Here is a 16,919-nt window from a genome sequence, read left to right as displayed (position 1 = left end):
TTTAAACCATAATGCAGGTATTTATGTAAATCAATTAGGAACAGGCCATCTAATCGAAACAGAGTGAAAAGTTATATTATATTACAATATGTCTAATTATTGGCAGATTTACTCTTATAATTTCAGTCTTGTAGAACACTAAAAGACCCAAATTCAAAATTCAAAAATGAAACAAAATATACATACATATGTTTACGTATACATATCATATATGTATATCAATAAATATTTGTATTCAAAAACTTAATATCATAAAATTATAAATATGGGAAATCAAAATATTTTGTTGGCCATGATTATAAATCAAAAAGTTGCTATTAAAATTTTACTGATAAAAGTTGATGTTGGGCTTCGAAAAAAAGCTACAAAAAAATCAGAATATTATAAAAGTGTCTGTTAAATACTTAAGCTTATAGTTAAGACCTAGAAAAATATAAATTTGGCTCTTAGTAGAGTTTCTCTTTGTGCTACCCGCATTCCCTGAAATGCTCGCCAGTTACTTTCGGTAACAACCAGAACTCAAATACCAAATTTCAAGAAATTCCATCAATTCGTTCCGTATATATGATAAAAAATGTAAGATCGGCCCGCAGATCAGTTTTTGAGTCCTGATCTTTCCAAAAAATTTATATGTTCATTGTTTTAATACGAAGAATTCAAATATTAAATTTCAATTAAAACGGTTGGTTATTTCTCTTTATATACGCAAAAATGTATATTTGGCCCGTAGTAAACGCCCTGTTGCTGAGGTTTCGCGGACGGTCAAGCGAAGCTTCTATATGAAATTTCAAGTAAATCGGTTGAATACTTTCTTCAAAATAGTCAAAAATGTGAAACAGTTCCGCTAAAAAGTGCAGTTCCCGAGGCCTGATATATCCCAAAAGTTGATCAATCCGTGCCATGGTCGAAATAAACTTCATATAAAATTTCATCAAAATCGGTTCAGCCGAACTTGAGATACACGCGTGTACATACAGACTAACAGACCGACAGGTTGCTAAAAATAGCTTATTTACACTTAGCCTACCATGGAGAAGTGCATTCCCACCGAAAACTCGATATGCAAAATTTGTAGCCATTACAGCATCTACCTATTGTATACACAATACGTCCGGTAATAATTAAAATTCAAAAAAATTTTATACCTATTTTTTAACCCTATAATATCTTATTTCTTTTTTTTCACATAAATTTTAAAATTTAAGAATTGTTAAGCAAAACACAGATATACTTATGTGCATAATTTCCAACTAAAGCTTTAGTATATTCAAATAAAACTATAATTTTGCATTTCATTAACTTTAATTTAATAATTTCTGTACAATAAATATTTTTCGGACTTCTTTCCAATAAAAAAAATTCTCAGTCTCATTAGGGTTAAAATTTAGATAAGGAAAAATGACAATACTAAAATGGCCGTACCTAACAACTAGACTTATAAAGAAATTCTTTTAAGAACAAAATTCTATGAGAGTTGATATCTTATAAAAAATACTATACGAGAATTAAAATTCTTTATGGCTTGCTGAAAGAAGTTTTGCTATGAGAGTAGCAGAATTTTTAACACTACAAGTGCTAAGTCTTATTATAAGAACCTTACGAGAGTTGCATAAAAACAAAAAAAGAAAAAAAAATATGAGAGTATTGGAGTGAGGTATGAGAATTTTGGTTAATTTTTTAGGGTATTACTCTTGGAAATTGTTACTTTTGATAAATGTAGTTGGGAATGTCGCTAATATCCTATTTGGAGTACTAGACGACAAATACGCCAAACGTATAGAAGCTACATTAGAAACGGTATAATAAGGTCAAGACAAGTTAATGAAATTAATGATAGAGCACTCATCAGTAATTGAAGTTACAAACCATTTAATAAAGAAATCTCATAAAAATTTGCTGGCAAATTTCAAACAATTACAAATGGAAGCGAGGGGAATTAACACTTTGCAAAATTGCAAATAGCAAATTTTTTAATGCTTTTTTCACAATATGACAATTATTACTTATATCCTTATATATTACTTATATCCTTTTAAAGTCTGAATTTGAAAAGTGCATTAACATGTAAAATGTTTATTTGCCAAAGAAATGATCCATATTTCACTGAAACTGCTGAAGAACTACAATGTGAATTCGCTATCATGAAACGGCAAATTATATCAACTGCGTGTAAAATGACGCTATTTGCCGCTAGAAAGATTTGGATACAGTTATACTAACCGAATCATTGGTTATTTTCATTATGATTCAAACCATATAATATTGTTTGCAACGACTCAACGTATCGAATAAAATTAAATAGCTGTTTATAATGTTGTCTTTTTATGAAAATTGCGTATTGAAAGAAGATGGAATCACTATACAATCATACAAAGTCAGAACACTAGGATTTGATATAATCAAACATCTTATATTACAATTACCTAGCGACTTCAATTCCACCATATCCAACTTGAATTTCGTACAATTGTACAATAAAAGCGAAGGTCAGTTAAGCAATTTTGAGGCAGATTACGAGTATCTTGCTGATTCAGCAAAATTGTCAGGGAGAAAGTTAAACGCCTTAAAATCAATAGTGAATCAACAATACTACATCATTACGTGCATCATCATGTAATAAGTTATTTAGGCTTGACTTTAGGCCTCAATCTTTTCATTGTTTTGCTACACGAGATTATGAAACGAAGGAATTTCGGAATATCAGCTAACATAATACCATCAACAGCAGCAGTTCAATTTACAAAAGAAGATTTTCAAATTGATGCATCAATACCGGGGAGAATGTTTAAGTATAAGTCTTAAAATTATTTGCAATTATAATGCAGATCAAATATACTGTCAATTTTACTGTAAATTTAAAATTGTTCAACAGATAAATTCAAAAAGAAATCAAATAAAAGAAAGAAATTTATATGTACCGCAATAAAATAGTTCAGGATTGTTAAAAATTGATAATTAGTAAAAACAAAGATGTTTGTTTATAAGAGTTCTATTCTTTATGCACAATATTCAAACTGAAAATACATTTTTACCATAATATTTAAACTAAGACCTAAATAAATAATCAAATTTAAATTGTTGTCATACAAAAACAGATGGTGTATTTTTTGTATTTTTCTACTTCTTGTATTTTTGAAGAAATATTTTCATACTCTTTATCCTTGCTTTATTTTTATTGCTTTTACAAGTTATTTTTATCTTTGTGTAAAATAGGCGGCAATTCAAAGATGCAATGATAATGAAAAATAGTAATTATAATATAAAATACTGGACATTGATAATTTTATGTGTTTATGATTAATAGGAATTTTTAAAACTAGTTTGTAAACTATTTAATTTTAAGTAGGGATAATATTTTAAAACCTTGATTATATAAAGAAGAACTTTTTATATATTAAATTTATTAAGGTTATAATCCAGGCTATAATCCTGCCCTGTCGTATTGTAGTATTTTAACGAACGCTAAAGCCATAAATAAATAGGTAATAAACAAAAGCTAATTTTATGAAGTATAGTTAAGTTCCATTTCCTTAATTACAAGGAAGTAACGAGGACTAAACACACATCAATACAGTTTTTTTATTTTATCGTTTTGCTTTTATTGACAAGTTTTGTCGGTTATCGGTTTATAATACTATGATAAAACGATAACGATACAATATCGCATATCGTATCTCGGATTTTTTCGTAATAAGGGCAATGGCAATGTCATTTTTATCTACATACTTAAAAATATTTTGGTCACATATTATTGCTTCGTTAATATTAGTATTGAGCTCTAAGAAGTTATTTTTATTAGAACTTTTTTCTACAATTGTAAATTTTTTAGTAAATTTTGGGATTATTAAGAGAAAAATAATTTTATTTTTTTTAATTTTAAAAGGGCACAATTTTTAATACAATTTTTTCAATTGTAAAATTTTGATTTTTTATTTTTTCTTGGGTTATACCATTTTTTGATAAAATGTCTAATTTACTGGTGACAATATTTTCTCTAATATCAGATATTTGTCTTGTAAATAAATTTATATTTTCATTTTTATTTCTGTTTTAATTATAAAAAATGTTAAATCTTCTTTTAATTTAATTCTTTAAATCGTTTTTTAATTATAAAAAAATCTTAATTTTGTTTACACTATTTCTAGTTTGACTGATTTCATTATTTATTATTTGAGCTAGATTTACGTGATAAGTCATATTTTGAACTTGTCTGTTTACTTATTTGAGTGTTCCTTTTTTTCAATAAGATCAAAATGTTCTTGAATTTCTGTTTTATTGCTATTGTTATCCATTGTTCCAGCCAAGAAACTTAAACCATCTCCAACTGCATTTATTAAAACTCTTTCAGCAACATGAGGTCGTATTGAAATCTTCTTTTAATTGTTTTAAATTATGAAGTAAAGAATTAGGTATATCGGTTTGTCCATGCAGGCAGTTAGACGAACAGATATTCAAACAGACAGACAGACAGCACATACAGGCAGGCCGACAGACAGACAGAGAGGCAGACAGACAGCACACATAAACTGACCGACAGACAGACAGACAGACAAAAAGGCAGACACACGTCATAGACAGGCAGCACAGCCAGACAGATAGACAGGCAGCACAGCCGGACAGACAGACATCACAGAAGGACAAACAGTACAAACAAGCAGACAGCACAGACAGCGTAGTCAGACAGAATAATTACAGCTTTTAGATACCGAAAAGAAGTGGCTAGAATTTGTAGTTTACATGAGTTCTAGTTGAAAAACTGTCAGAGGCCTCAAAAAACTTTACACTTGCATATTAAACAAACACCATGTTTTTGTAAAATCAATAAGGGTCACCATGTACTGACATAGGTACCATCCGATTGAGCCTCGAATCCAAATTAAAATTTGAAGTTAAACTTAAATACTTAAAAGCGTCCTCACGCTCAATAATAAAACAACTATCTACACAATCAGTGTCAACATTAAAAATCTTGAACTGACACGTTAAATCCACCTTAAGTCAAGCCAATTGGTCAAATAAAGTTGTACTCCTATATGAAACGAAGGCATCATCAACAAAAGGTGTTATTCTACCCATAAAGTTTGCCCAAAGAGTGAATTGATTTATTATTAAAATAATAATAAAATAAAGTTGTTTCTAGCACAGACCTTTGCGGGGCACCACTATTAAATACTTGTGGCGAAGTAATAATATTACTAATTGGAACTATCTGCATATGGTTTTTTAAATAAGGCACACACCAATTATAAACAGAACTTCTAAAGCCTATGCTATAAAGTTCTAGCAATTTACGGTGATTCATCATATCAAATGCCTTTGAAATATCAATGAACACAGCATCAGCAGCACATGATCGAGTCGCAGAAGAGTAATAACAAATTAAGAACAACTAAATACATAAGTGTATCGATCCAAAAATGATTGATTTTATCCTTCATGCCATTTACAAAAATTTTTGAAAAAGTAGACAAAAGCGAAACGGAACGATAATTATCTACAAGTCTTTTGTCACCCTTCTTATGAAGCTAAGAATTAAAATATAACGTGAAACATCAATAATAAACTACGCAATTACTTAAGTAAATATCACATTGCTTAAAATATTATCAGCAGAAACAGGAGTTGAAGATTGTAAAGATTTAAAAATTTTAAATATTTCATCTGACGAAAATTCATTAACGTAAAATGTGGTAAGTCGCATAGGTTCATGTAACAATTAAGAAACACCGTAAAAACTTGATAATTAAAAACATCACTAGCAGCAATAAAAGATCTTACTTTCATAAGAAAATTTTTAAAAACCTTATTAACATAAACTTGAAAAAATTTTATAACGTTTTTACATGCAAAGCGTCTGGGATAATACTCTTTAACAAAAATGAAAGAAAATTATGACGCTTTGAATATTTTTTTTACTACTGTGTCGTCTGACATTCTTATAACATGACCTAACCATTTGATTCTTCGAGCCTTCACGAATTTTATTATATTGGGCCATATATTTTTCTTAAAACTTTTCTTTCGAAGATTCCAAGTTGATTCACTTCTGACGCTTTCAGTGTCCAGACCTCAAAACTGAAACTAAGAACGGACATTACTAAAGTTTTGTGTAGCTTTAGTTTTAAATTTCTTTATAAGACTTGACCTAAGTCGTTTAATATTTGAGTAGAATGCACGGTTTGCCCCGTGTATTCGTTCTTGTATTGCAGTTTCGGTGTCCTTATTTTTATCAAATTTTAATCCCAAATAGGTAAAACTGTCCACACATTCAAAATTATAATTTCTAAGGATAAGACTTTGACTTCTGCTTGTTGAAGTAGAGCTTTGATTTTAATAAATACTTGTTTCTCTCATCAGTAATTGGTAGACCTATTTTTTCTGCCAATTTTTCCATTTTAATGAATGTTTGCTTCAATTCAAAGACATTATTACCACGTCGTCAGCATATGCCTACATTTGTACCAATTTGTTTAGTACGGTACTTCCAGGGTTCACTTCCCTAATGACATAGTTTAAAACCAAGTTAAACACAGTTGTAGAAAGTACATCACCCTGTTTCACACCAGATATAATTTCAAAGCTATCGGTGACCTTACCCTGTACTGTTACCATAGGATTCGTGCCTCTTCGCGTCATGAGGATTAGATTAACCAATTTCTTTGGCAAACCCTGCATTAAAAGAATGTTTACAATTTTACTTCTATTAACGCAGTAGAGCGCCTGCTTAAAATCGACGAACAGGCAGGTAAATTTAATATTAATTCCTTTAAATTTTTCAAATATTTGACTGAGAACAGCATTGATCGGTAGTTGATTTGCTTTTCCTGAAACCACATTGATAGTCAGCAATTATTGCTTCAGCATAAATTTGAACTATTTCATACAAAACATTTGTAAAAGTTTTGTACACCGAGCTAAGAGAAATACCGCGATAGTTTTTACATTGGGTTTTATCCCCTTTTTAATAGATTGGGACTATGGTGCTTCACAGCCATTCATCAAGAATAATTTCTTATTCTCAGATCTTTCTAATGAGCGAGTATATTTCTTGTATTAATGCATCTCCTCCATATTTAATCATTTCAGCAGTGATAGAATCTTCTCCACTTAATTTGCCATTTATCAGCTTTTTGATTGCATTTCTTGTTTCAACCAGTGTTACAGGTGTGACTAAATTGTCAACTAGATGAATTAGTTGTTCTTCCTCCGCTGGCGAACCCGCGCCTTTGTTAAGAAGTTCCTTAAAAAAAATCTCTCCACCTATCTAAACTTACTTTTTCTTCAGTGATAACCTGACTTTGTTTATTTTTCCATATATGTACATATATATGTACATATTTAATTAGATTTTGTTTGCTGCTTTACCAGTTGATACATTTCTCTGTGTTTAAATGAAAGAAGAAAACAACTCCAAAATATCTCGATAGAGAATCTAGACATTGAAGATGTGTCTCAATTCAGATACTTAGGTGTGCTTGCGTGAATAAATATTGGTTGCAAATAAATGCTACTTTGCAAACAGGAAAATAATGAGATCCAAACTCTTAATAAGAGGAACAAAGCTAGCTATATATGAAACGGTTGTACGAGCAGCATTAATATACGGATGCGAAATTTGGACTCTAAATAACTCCGACTAAAATGCACTGAGGTTGTTTGAGAGGAAAATGTTGAAACAAATATGTATATGGGCTTGCAAAAGACTACAAAATGGAGAGTATAGAAGTTACAAAACCGAATTATACAATCTAAGCCAGAAAGATGTAGTGAAATACGTTAAGTATCAAATCCTCAGTTAGGCTGGGCATGTTGTATGGATGCGCAAAAACAGAGCCCAAAATCGATATTCCTAGTCAGACCGCTTGTACCCATCAAGAATTGAAAACAATTCTGGAGGTCATTTGTGCAGAAGGCTAAAACCAACCTTGGGTTGTAAAGCTACAAGAAGAAGAAGTTGCAACTTTGACAATGCTCGGATCAAAGAAAGAGACAACTAGAAAAAATTTGGCTTCATTATTTTTTTAAGATGTTCCTTCTTTAGGTTGCGTAAGACGAACCAATGAATTCATTTAAAATATACATATTGAAATGGAACTGGTGAATTCAACTACCAGTGGTGAAATAGCCGTAATTCCTATTTTACCGCTGACTGTTTTTTTGACATTGTGTCTTTTCATGTTCGTGTGACATTATATACCACTTACTTAGCAGTTGATTTTGCCGTTCCGGTGTTGTTCTACTTTAACAGTAAAAGTGGTATAAATTTTTTCGCAATGGCAAATGACAAGATAATTGTATGTTCTTTCTGTAAAACTTTTCATATGACCAAATGTCCTTTTTTAGTCACCTCAATATTTGCATTCGATTGACCATCGTGCCATGATTTTCTAGGCTAAATGCATAAATAAAAAGGAAAAATAAAAAGTTTGATTTAACAAAAACTATTAAATTAATTACTATCACTACATTAATTTTTATGTTTATAATTGAGGTTTTTATATTTTACAAAACACAAACTATGTATTGCTTTAAACCTATTAATCTCTGTTTTTGTTTATATGCAAACAACCAAAATATTTTCACAGTGAACGAACCAGTGAATCCAGCTTTACTGACAAACTTTAAAATATTTTTTATCCACTCACACATTTACCAAAAAGGCATATTTTAGGTAACGAGACGTGATAGATTTTCTTTATCATGTTAGTGATGCGGCTAACAGAATATGGGTAATGTTAACTGGCTTAAAACTTGATTTTTGTCTCGATCCTGTGGTGAATCAAACTTATAATCAGTGTTCCCACTCGGTAAAAATAAAATGTATCTAGCCTTCTAAAGTAGAATTACTATACTAAGTCGTCTTATTTTTTTGCATATAAACCCATAATTAATATTAATTTGCTTTTTTAACAATGTGAGTTTTGTTATATATAGTAAATTCTTTAAGAAATCATACGCAACTTCTATTGTATTTTAAATGTGAAAGTTAAGGTTAGAAAATATATATATATATGATCTGCAGCTGTTGAACTATGCGGTAAAGACGATTCACAATAAAAACCGACAATTTTAAAAAATATGTACAGCCAATGCGTTTTCTGTGCCACTTAGTTTACGCCAAAAATATTCTTGGTACATTCTTGTTTTAATGTTCTCATATTTGTTAAAGTATTTTTCTTACTTTCTTCTAACAAATTTTTAAATGTGCACAGTAAAGCCATTTAAATGTGCTTATTTTTTTGAAGATAAAGCAATTTCGCGACTTAATATTAGCAGCACTTTAACATTTTTGTAATATTTATTTAGTGTTTGAGAAAGAAATGTATCCAAATTTCAGCAAAATTTTCAAATGTAGCCAATTTCGGTATTTTAGCAGATTTAAGTATCTTTGTATCAACGCTAAATTTAGAGAATAGACTGTCAGCTCACTGAATGTCTTGTGGATATTCCATTTAACGCATAGAATTTTTTTGTATATGTAGTTGCCAACTCTAGTATGGCGTTTATATTATGTTATTGGCGTTTATATTATATTATATTATATTATTGTTATTAACCTTTTTCACCAAGCGACATTTGTTTTTTAAACGCTATATTGGTAAAAATGTAGGCATATCTAATTATCTATAATTGAATCTATTATAAATTATTTGCTCTTAGTTGGTAGTATGGAAGCGAATAACGAAGTGTTTACATTTACTCCTTTTAAATCCTTTGTACATACTTCTTTTTGGCACAAACTGGCTGAAATAAAACTTGAAATAGATAAATTATCAGATAAGGCTAGACCTATCTTTGGATATTACACAAATGTAAATTCAAAATCTTGTTTGTTGGAAGTGGATTACAGTTCATTCAACAAAGATTTTAAACCACCCATCAACAATTATATTTGCCATGGAGTTCTTTATAATAAAAATACAGTGGAAGAATTCAAGCAATGCAATAAAATCGATATCATGAGACATGAAGGTGAATCATTTATTTCTGATATGAGAAATGGAAAAATTTTGGACGACCCAAGTTTGCTATCACGCTTTTTTATTCTTTCGTTTGCTGTAAGATATTGGCAATCTCATTGAATGTTATAAAATTTTCATAAATTTTAGGATCTTAAAACGCATAAATTTTATTATTGGTTTGCTTTTCCTTGCCCAATGTTGCCAGTTTCACAGTTAATTAAAAAACAAGTACTAAGTTCGGAAATGGTTGAACAGTTATCTATATTATATGAAAAGACAAACTATAAAAACAGAATGTTCTTTATTGTTGTTAAGGAAGAACATAATTATCAGCGATATAATTTAAATGATTATATATCTTTAAATCCAGAGCAAAATTTTAAAAGTTGCAATATGAACAATTTTTATTTTTGTTTTATTGATCCAAGTGAATATGAAACACCTGGCTGGACCCTTCGTGCTTTTATGGCTTTACTCTATATAACATGGTAAGGTGCTTTTATAAACAATAAACCTGGATTCTTTATACATCATAATTTTTTATTTTTGCAGCCCAAATATTCATGGACAAATCCTGAATTTCATTGGGATACGTTTTTCAAGCTTAGGGTCTTGTGATGCTAGTAAACAGTGGCATGTTAAACTTGCTGAAACTAAAAAATTCGTAGAAAATCTTAACTTTGTAGGATGGGAACTTAATCTGCATGACAAAATGGGACCGCGTTTAACTTGTCTGGAAGATTCAATGGACGGAAAAAGGTAAATATGTGACATTATGAAGTATGTAGATAGGTAGGTGTGTATATATTTTCAACAAAATGTTATATGTTTATTTGCACTTGTAGATTAGCTGAAAATTCCTTACTACTAAATTTGAAGTTAATGAAATGGCGCTTATTAACAGATCTAGACTTAGAAGCAATAGCCCGGACAAAGTGTTTGTTACTCGGGGCCGGAACCTTGGGTTGTGCAGTATCTCGGTCATTGTTGGTAAAAGATTTTTTTACTATGAAAATACACCGATTTTTTTTATTTTTTCACAGGCATGGGGTTTTAAAAATATTTCATTTATTGATAATGGTATAGTACGATATTCCAATCCAGTTCGACAGAGTCTTTATATTCACGAAGACGCAGTAGATGGGAATAAACCTAAAGCGACCACAGCAGCCGCTAGACTGGTGGAGATAAATCCAAATACGGTAAATATATATGCGGCCGATGAGTTTTTTTGAAAATCTATAGAGTCCATCGCTCTAGCACTTTACATAAGCACTTAGAAATACTTTATGACATTAAATGATTCAATCGTGCTTCTCATATTATATTCTCTATAAGTATTCCTGATAATTTAGCAAAGTTTATGAGCAAAAAACTCACATTAACAAAATATATTAGAAAATTTTCACTATACATTAATATGTACATGCATATATGAAGATTGTAGAATCAAAACACATATATGTATTTGCGAAATTTAAAAAACTTAAATTAACAATAAAGTTTTATTCCTTTTGTGAAAACATATGTACATATAAACAAGCTGGTGAACCCTCTTATTTCACTCGTACTAGAATCAAAATAAAACATTATTGTATTTCACTAAATGTGTCAAAACCATAGCTAACAGAAATTCAGGCCTGGACCTTAGATAGAGTAACAGTTCATACTTTTATATAAACACATATATATCTATATAATTTTCATGTTTATACTAAATTGATTAAATTTATATCCTTCATAATTCATAAAAATTATTGCATATGTGAATCCTTTTTAGGTATATATGTGATTTTAGTTTTATTAGGAAATATTTTCATATTGTCAGTAAGGCTAATTCACTAATTTACCTAAACTACCGCATCAGTAACTTTAAAACTATACAAATTTCTTGATAATATTTTTATTTTCATCGTTTTTATATAGGGGGCAACTTGAAACGACGCATTTTTTATAATGATTATAAAATTTTAAAAGCACTATCATAATTATAAAACTTAAAATCAAATAATTACAAACTTAAATTCTAAATTTAAATCTAATAAAATTTTTATTAACTTTATTTTAAGCCGTGTATTCTAGACTAAAAAATCTGATGTGTATTGTCTAGTTAAGTTAAAGTGTTACAGAATATTATAAAAATGTTTGTTAAATACTTCTTTCCAATTTTTAGGACACTAGTAAGCTTATAGTTAACATACCTAGAAAAATGTAAATTTGGCTCTTAGTAGAGTTTCGCTTTGTGCTACCCGAATTCTCTGAAATGCCGGTTAGTTTGGGTAACAACCAGAACTCAAAAATCAAGTTTCAACAAATTCCATCAATACGTTCCGTAGATATGGTGAAAAACGGAAAATCGGTCCGCAGATCAGTTTTCGAGCCTTGATTTTTCCAAAAACTTTATATGTTCATTGTTTCAATACGAAGAATTTAAATATTAAATTTCAATGATTATTTCTCTTTATATATGCAAAAACGTATATTTGGCCCGTAGTAAACGTCCAGTTATTAAACGCTGACACCTGATTACTTCCAAAAGTAAGGAGGTTTTGCGGTCGATCGGAGCTTATATATGAAATTTCAAGTAAATCGGTTGAATATTTTCTTCAAAATGGTCAAAAATGTAAAACAGGCCCGCTAAAAACTGCAGTTCCCGAGGCCTGATATATTCCAAAAGTAGATCAATCCGCCCCATGGTCGAAATTAACTTACATATAAAATTTCATCAAAATCGGTTAAGCCGAACTTGAGATACACGCGTGCACACTCAGTTTGAAAGACCGACATACCGACAGTCCGATAGGTTGCCAAAAATAGTTTACTTACACTTCCCTACTATTGAGAAGAGCACTCCCATCGAAAACTCGATATGTAAAATTTGTTACCATCACATCACCTCTCTATTGTATCACAATACGGTCGTTAAAAATATAGCACTAATTTTTTTTTTGTTGAGTGTATTATCATTTTTTGCTCTCAATTCTTTCAGATATGTTGCCTGACATGACGATACAAAAAAATGCGGAAAAAATTCGAAAATATATTTAATTAAAATTGTAGTTAAAATTTTAAGGCGAAATTTCAATTTTTGATGTTTTCAGAAAACATCAAATTTCATGTTTGTATAAAATTTTTTAGGTTTTTTAATTCATAATTTTTCCCAAAAACCAAAAAAATTATTCTTCAGAAATGTCATTTTGCCAAAAATACATATTTTTACAAATACATTCACTAAAAAGCAGGGTCCTTTATAATAATATAAATTATAAAATGCTGTTTCAAAATACGTAGTTCATTAAGTCTGTCTGCTAAAAGAGAGTTCTTAAAAACTTCATTTTTTTTTATTTCAATATTAGGTTACTGTAACCTACATATCTAGCAATTTTATGTTCTGATGCATTGAGGAGGTAGGGGAGCGATACCCAGTGGACAAATTCCTTAATTAATTTAGTTGCTTATTCAATCAAGTCAAATGGCTTTAGTCTCCTTAGTCTTCTTTGGTGATTTGGAGTCTGAACTGAGCTCTTAACTTCATTTTTAAGACGGCGAAGGGTTCTATCGTTGTGTTTGATTGCTTGGATTTTTATTTCTTCTGTTACTAAGTTGATGCTTAGGTCGCTGTTTAGGTTGAATACCGTAAGTCTATATTGGTTTGATTTTTTCATTATATAATACATAATTTGTTTGCAGGTTCAATTTGTAATACTTTTCAATTAACCAGTCAAGTTTTCGGATTTTTATTTTCATTTCATCTTTTTTCTTAACATGCTCTTTCCACTTTAGTTTTGCGTCAAAGTCATACCGAAGTATTTCGCTGTTTAAGCTTATTTCTATTATTTTTGCTTTATTTTTTATTTTTGGTTTCGTAAAGTTTATATGGACTGACTTTCCCTCATTTAATTTGATTCTCCAAATTTTCGTCCATTTGCTAATTTTTTCAACTGAAGTTTAGAGGCCGGTTGTTGTTTCATCTTTCGTTTTTGGTGTTACTAAAATGGCTGTATCATCTGCAAAGTATCAACAGGAGATCTCGACATTCCTCAATTTCAGTTAAATTGTCTGCCAACACTCTTAGAATAAAGATATCCTGTAGATCGTGGACTCTTTTAGAGTCAGTTAGCCAATATGTTGGTTTTGTTGTTGAGATAAATTTAAAATTGAAGTCATCAGATGCTTCGTACAATGCTCTCCCTTTTGTTGTTGCTAGTTTTGATCCCCAATGTACATGTTTTGCATTGAAATCGTCCAATGATGAAGAAAAGGTCAAGACTTTCTAACATGACTAACATAATCATTCTTTTTAAGATTATGTTTGGGCTGGCTATAAAATGCTGATGTGTTAAATTGTATGCTTTTAAGAGAGTGTTTTTTAATTGTTATTAGTTGCATAGTTTTTAGCTTTATTTTGCCTTCTTCATTGTGTTTTAGATGGTCTTTAGTAAATATTGCAGAAGTCCATTCAGCTTTGCCATTTGGGTGACAAGCGTGGTAAAAGCTGTAACCTCTTATTTCGATAAAGCAATCACTAACTAAGTGAGATTCTAATATTAAGCAAATGTCTATATCATTGTTTCTTAATACAAATTCTAATTCATTTAAGTGCTGCAGAATCCCATTGGCGCTCCATTTTAAAATTTTTAGGTCTGGCATTTTTTTGTTCTAACTTTAAATTGGTCTTTTATTTGCAAGATTGTGCTCTTTTAGTTTTTCTTATATTAGTAATAGTGTTTTTTCAATAGAATTATTGTTGTCTTGGTTTACCCCTTAATATCTGCGCGTACGAGAAGCAATATTGTTACAATTCAGTGGCGTGTTAAGTTTGGGAGCCGCATTGTCAATTTGAACTTGGGTAGGTCTTCTGCTTAGATTTTTTGTTTTTAGCTTTTGTTTACGTCTTTTTTTAAATTCCCTAGAATCCGTGGGCCCGACCTCCGTAGTGGGTCAATTTATCAAATTGATTGGCGTGCTACGTGGGTTTTATAATCCTGTTGTTTTTCCATTGCATGGTTGATTTACGTGTAATCCTCGTCAGGAACTTTTTCGAAAATTTTCTGGTTTTCATAGCCTAATATAAGTATTTGTTTATGTTAAATATTTTATGTAAATATATGTTTATGTTTAAAATATAAATACTTTGAAATTTGACATTTTTCACATATTTATAAAGTTTTGAAAAGTTTTTTTAAGTTTTCCGTTTGGTTTACTGTTTTTTTAAATGACAATTTTTTTTCTATTTGCGAGAAATTTGGTCACTGTTTCTTTTCTTAAAGTTTTTTCAAGTTTTACCTCAGACAAAACTAATATCAAACAAGATATTGTCGTGAAACATAATATTAATTGGAGAATTTAAAAAATACTAGTTTAGAATTTTAGATTGGTATAAAAATACGTTTAATATTTTTGAATTTCTTGTACTAACCGAAAAAAAGATCTTAAAATAAATGGAATCAGATTTTTCTTATACATTTTAATGAATTTCTATAAAATTTTTTATCTTGAATTAAAATTTTAATGAACTTAATCGAATAAATTTGAAGTAAATAAAAATAGGCAGTAAATAAAACTCAAATACTAAATTTCAAGAAATTCAGTCAATTAGTTCCTTAGATATAAGAAATGTAGAATTGGCTTTGGTTTCCAACGAATTTTGATTTGTTTTCTGAAACATATCAATAATTTATATAAGAATGCATGAAGAACATACGAGTAAAATAAAGTAATATTCATTTTCATTAACTAATGTCTTTATATCTAACAAGTCCCAATACTCAATTTTTTTTCGAAATATTAGGATTTTTTGTCTTCGTTCCTGTTTTTTTCTTTAAATTCCCCTGATCGTGTCATATTTCTTATTATTTTTTTCTTTTTTTTTACGTAAAAAAAGAGTTTAGTATTTCAAAAAATCTCAGGATATTATACACATTTTTTAAAAAGTTTCCCATTAAAATTCTGTTGCACGAAAAAGAAAGAAAGGTAGGAGGGAAGATAAAATGAAAAAAAAATTGAAATTCATATTTCAGTATGGTTTCAAATGTTAATGAGGAAGGATGTATGTTTTTTCATGCACATTTTGTATTTCCCAATAAGGTAAGTTGAGTAGAGTCGGCTAACAAAAATGTTATTAAAAGTAATATAGGTTGACACATTTCACCAATTTGAATTATCTCATTTCGGTTATTTATACGTTACTTTAAAATTGTTTCAAATAATTTCAGTTAGTTTTTAAGTTATTAATAATAAATATGTATGTACCTACTTCCAATAATTTTTTTTTTTAAATAATTATTTTAAAACTATTTCAAACATGTTATATTGAGTGCTTCAAAAATTTTTCTGTGCTCTTTTTTCATATTTTATTAGCAGGTAAACAAGAGCAATCTATTTATAAAATGTCCCTGCATGTGTATGTATGACCTATCTTAATTCTAAACGGAAAGAATATTACATAAAGAACAAAAATTTTAAAATACCTGTTATTTTACAGTCGGAATTTTTGAGTCATTTGTTAAAATACCATTTATTTCAAAAATAAAAAAATATTCAAATCCGGTCATAAAAATATATGATTGTTTTTTCCAAACATTTTAAATATTTTTTTAAATGATAGTAAGTTTTTAATATTTTTTCAAATAAAAATAGAGGTAAAATTTTGAAGTTTATATAAAATTTGTATTTAACAAATAGTATTTGATTGTATTTTAGATATTATTTTCTAATTCCCACTTCAAATTTTTTCTTTACTATGTATTTATATCAATATTCAATAATTATCTTTCAATAATTATATTTTCAACTTGACACCAAAGTTACTCCCCATATCTTGAGTTAACTTACCCTATGAGAAAAAAAAGCTGTTCACTTAAAAATAATGAAATGCTTTCAGTAACATATAAAACGTTGAAGGCGAAGGATGTGCTTGTTGTTTTTCCGCTTTTTTTTTAAATTTTAAAATAATTA

The 16,919-nt window shown here is 29.3% G+C and overlaps 1 protein-coding gene across 3 annotated transcripts in view; it reads left to right on the top strand.

Annotated features, from left to right (window-relative positions):
- The first annotated feature begins 9,489 nt into the window (after window positions 1-9,489).
- Window positions 9,490-16,919, top strand: part of LOC129614895 (ubiquitin-like modifier-activating enzyme atg7) — a 39,542-nt gene continuing 32,112 nt past the window's right edge. For 2 of the 3 annotated variants that reach the window (XM_055529855.1, XM_055529857.1), the window contains exons 1-6: window positions 9,498-9,598; window positions 9,661-10,058; window positions 10,110-10,450; window positions 10,515-10,721; window positions 10,808-10,952; window positions 11,006-11,164. In XM_055529855.1, the coding sequence (XP_055385830.1) occupies window positions 9,511-9,598; window positions 9,661-10,058; window positions 10,110-10,450; window positions 10,515-10,721; window positions 10,808-10,952; window positions 11,006-11,164 (1,338 nt within the window). In that variant the 5' untranslated portion in view covers window positions 9,498-9,510. Of the gene's footprint in view, window positions 9,607-9,660; window positions 10,059-10,109; window positions 10,451-10,514; window positions 10,722-10,807; window positions 10,953-11,005; window positions 11,165-16,919 lie in introns of all 3 variants that reach the window. The other variant, XM_055529856.1, reaches the window with a different exon arrangement.

Source organism: Condylostylus longicornis, unplaced genomic scaffold (genome assembly GCF_029603195.1).
Source record: "Condylostylus longicornis isolate FDR11 unplaced genomic scaffold, ASM2960319v2 ptg000126l, whole genome shotgun sequence".
Classification (NCBI taxonomy): domain Eukaryota; kingdom Metazoa; phylum Arthropoda; class Insecta; order Diptera; family Dolichopodidae; genus Condylostylus; species Condylostylus longicornis.
Note: the sequence above shows the minus strand (reverse complement) of the source record. Positions and strands in the feature narration are given on the sequence as shown.